At 37.5% G+C, this 3,468-nt stretch overlaps 1 protein-coding gene across 1 annotated transcript; it reads right to left on the bottom strand.

Annotated features, from left to right (window-relative positions):
- Positions 1 to 231: 231 nt before the first annotated feature.
- On the bottom strand, positions 232 to 1,919 carry LOC124179782. Its single transcript, XM_046564516.1, has 2 exons — positions 1,776 to 1,919; positions 232 to 696 (listed from the first exon to the last, which is right to left on the bottom strand). The coding sequence occupies exons 1-2, from the start codon at positions 1,917 to 1,919 to the stop codon at positions 232 to 234; spliced, it is 609 nt and encodes a 202-aa protein (XP_046420472.1).
- Positions 1,920 to 3,468: the final 1,549 nt, after the last annotated feature.

Raw genomic sequence — 3,468 nt, 5'->3', positions numbered from 1 at the left:
TATTTTTAAAGACCAGTAATTTTGACTGGTGTGGTAGTTCTAGTGATATTCGTCTTTTAGCTGCGGTTGCCTATTTTCTGGCGCTGAGTGGCTAGGGAGTTTCACAGAATCCTCCCGATACACGATTGTAGTAATACATTAGATTCGTTTTTTTTTAAATTTTACTCGCTATGACGACGATTCATACGAATTTCTCAATACTTCATTTGAACTTTCGAAAATCTGCTTCGATTATTCAACTTGCTTCTCACGTCGATCCAGGCTTTTCTCTCTACCGCCAGTGCGAGTAGAATGCACGCTGTGACTACGGTTGCGACTATGACTGTTACTGCTTCGACTTCTGTTGCTGTGCTCGCTTCTTTCGGCGTTCATCTCGTTTCTGGTTCTACAGTCCAAAGCCAAGTTATCGGGCTCGAGAGTCGGGTGGCGTTTGCCGCATCGCCTTCGTCGGCTTCTCCTCCTCCTCCCCTTTTTGCCGCACTTTTCTTTCCGCCGCCTCCGGACACAGCCACGGGCGCATCGCCGTGTCTTCTTGCACTTCCGGTACTTGCGTCGCTTCCTTCCGCAGCTCTCAACCAGCCCTCCTTCACCCCCCATAGTCATTGGAACCCTACAGGCATCAGTGCTCAGGGTATAGTGGCCGTGTTTACGCGTCAGTATTCCGTACTCTACTCCTCGCTTCAGCGCCGCTTGCAGCTGTGTAGATTTTGGAAAAAGTTGCCGTGAGAATTTGTTCTGAAAATTTGGCGCTGTGGTATCTCGTTGCAAAAATACATTGCTCTAACTGGATCATATTTAATTTTGAAAGACAACTTTCACCCTAGTTTTTGCAGTATATTAATCCCATGTAAAAAAACTAAAACCTCTGAGGTTTAGCACTATGATGTCTGTACTTTTCTATTCCCATAGTTGACCCACAACCATTTGCCAGTAGTCTAGATCTCGGTGCCATATTGCTTGGCCACTATTTCACATTTTTGCCAATAACACAGGTCTGCAACCAAAAAACTACACATGTTTTTTTTTTATACTGTTTCTTATAGGATTCTACTCACCGAAACCGGGAAGAATAATTAAAAAATTGCATCACGTCAGGTTTTTTATCAAAACTCGTTTGTAGTTTCATTTAACGTAAAACTCGTTCAACTCGAAATCTGGTATTCTATTCTTGATTCTAAAAAATCCATGCAAAAGTAATTTCTCACTTCCATTTAATATGCATTAGAGTGATACTAGAGAATAAATACAAACAGGGAAACAGAAAATAGAGAGCAGAAACGTTTTAGGAGGAGTAACAAAGAGATGAAAATGTGGAATAGGCAAAAAGAATGAAAACGAAATGTTGCGAACATTCCATGAAGAGATATTCTTTAGTTTATTGTGATGAAATGGTAGTTTTTCATTATTGTTATGCTTTTTTGATGCAACCACCTTGTATTTTGCAAAAATACTGTACGCAATGGACGGAAATGGAAGTAATTTTTGGATTCGGGACACTCGAAAACATAATATTTATCAAAAACATCCTCTATGCAGCTGAAACAAAATATTTTTTAGCAAGCCTGTGTAATAAGAAACAACTTGAGAGAAGGTAACCGAAATAACTACCACTGTAATGACATTTTTATTTTCTGCCGTCAAATGACTCATACCTCGGGCTTCCGTTCATCTTCATGATATATGACGAATGTTCATTTTTACGTAAAAATAAGAATTTTTACCCTGATTATTTCTTCTTTCAAAGTACATTTCTAAATTCACGAAAATTCACTCACTTGTCGTTTAACTGTCGGCTTGATGACGTCATATTCCGTGGTTATGTAATTCATTATCTCCCGCGAAGTGGAACCTTGGGCCTCTCGCAGTTTTCGGATTGCCGAAACGACGAGCGCCGAGGTTCTTGGCACTGGTTTTCCCATGATTTTAAAAGTAATACAGAACCACTGGTCAAATTTTTATCTGCAATATCAAAACACACGTCGCTTTTATGAGTGACTGTGAATAAATCTACTTGCACTCGATTTTCTCACAACCTCAACTTTATGATAAAGCGCAAACCATTGACATAAAACACAACTTCATGCCATGAGATATTTTTTTTTTTTGAATAGAACTTGACACAGTGCAGATAAAAAAATAAAAGCAAAAATTGTCTAACATTAATGCCTACACAAGATGATACTTCATTATCACATAAGTTCTGGATTAAAAGCGTATATAGCTATACATATGCATTGTATTTACCAATTTGTGCAATGGTGGGGAAGTTCCGCCATATCCGACAGCAGTTATTAATATTATACACGAATTAATTTTTATTTACATAAAAGAAAACTGTACATTATGATATTTGAAAAAATGTTTATCGGTTGAAGCTGTTAAACAAGAAAATAGTCACATAGAGACGACTGTCGTTTCTACCGATTGTTTGTTACTTCCATAAATTGATTCCCCTGTCTCTCTGGTGAGTCATACAGTTCTGTATGCATACAGACAAGTAAGAACTTAATTATAGAAAATTTCCCACCTCGTAATGTTAATAATTGGAGTTCGCTCGGTGTATTCAAACTCATTGAATGGCATCGATTCCAATAGGAAAGTGTATTTTTAAATCAAATGAGAAGTAGACTTGTTCAACATATTTAAAAAAATATCAATCCATGCATAGCGACACCACTTGGCACTATATCTTTTTATTATTTCTCGGTTTATTTACTGATCTGTAATAAAAATCATGACATGAACGACTGTATAATCGAAATATCATTGAAATTATATAGGAAGTAGTGTGAAATGCACTAATCGCAATGCATGTATTTTAATTTTTTTTCAAATGATAGCACAAAGATTCGTATGAATTTTCGTTTTAAACGTTCCAGTGGTTCCTTAGGTATGCAACTTAATTTGTTCTTGCTTCAACACTAATTCCTGTTGTGATGTGAAGGGCATAGAATTCGTTTAGTGCTCGCTCAAATTTTATGACTATAACAAACAAACATACCTCGGCTCTCACCGTCAGCTAGAGCTGGCTGAGGAACCAGTACCGTCTCACCAGTTCCGCTTGAGTGTGCGAATGGAAGGGTTGTATGTCCGCGCTCATCGTAAGTTGACCGCCTCGTGTTTACGACGCCGAATTTACATCCGAAGATATCTCGTTAGGGCTCAGTTTTGTATTTTCTTTGAAATTGAATAAATCATTGATCAAGGTATCTCAGTTCAATTTAATACTTTCCGAACAGCATGTTCTCCTCCGCGTCGGAGAAACATGATCGACTTTACCTACTTCGTGTACAACCTACTATTCAGCCGCATATCGGGTTTTATTTCGTTACATTTTGACGTACAAAATTAACATAATCTTCATATCGTAACTAAATTTAAGATAACGTAAAATTAACGCCTTCTAGCCCAAAATCATAAATTTTAAAATAAATAGCATTTAAGGACTTGTTATTAATACCTTCTGTA

Source organism: Neodiprion fabricii, chromosome 4, assembly GCF_021155785.1.
Source record: "Neodiprion fabricii isolate iyNeoFabr1 chromosome 4, iyNeoFabr1.1, whole genome shotgun sequence".
Taxonomy (NCBI): Eukaryota; Metazoa; Arthropoda; class Insecta; order Hymenoptera; family Diprionidae; genus Neodiprion; species Neodiprion fabricii.
This window is presented reverse-complemented; position numbering and strand designations above follow the sequence as displayed.

Coding starts and splice junctions, on each gene's coding strand:
- LOC124179782 (XM_046564516.1), bottom strand. CDS start 1,919: ATGGGAAAACCAGTGCCAAGAACCTCGGCGCTCGTCGTTTCGGCAATC. Junction 697..1,775: donor AGCCGACAGTTAAACGACAA/GTGAGTGAATTT, acceptor AAATCTACACAG/CTGCAAGCGGCGCTGAAGCG.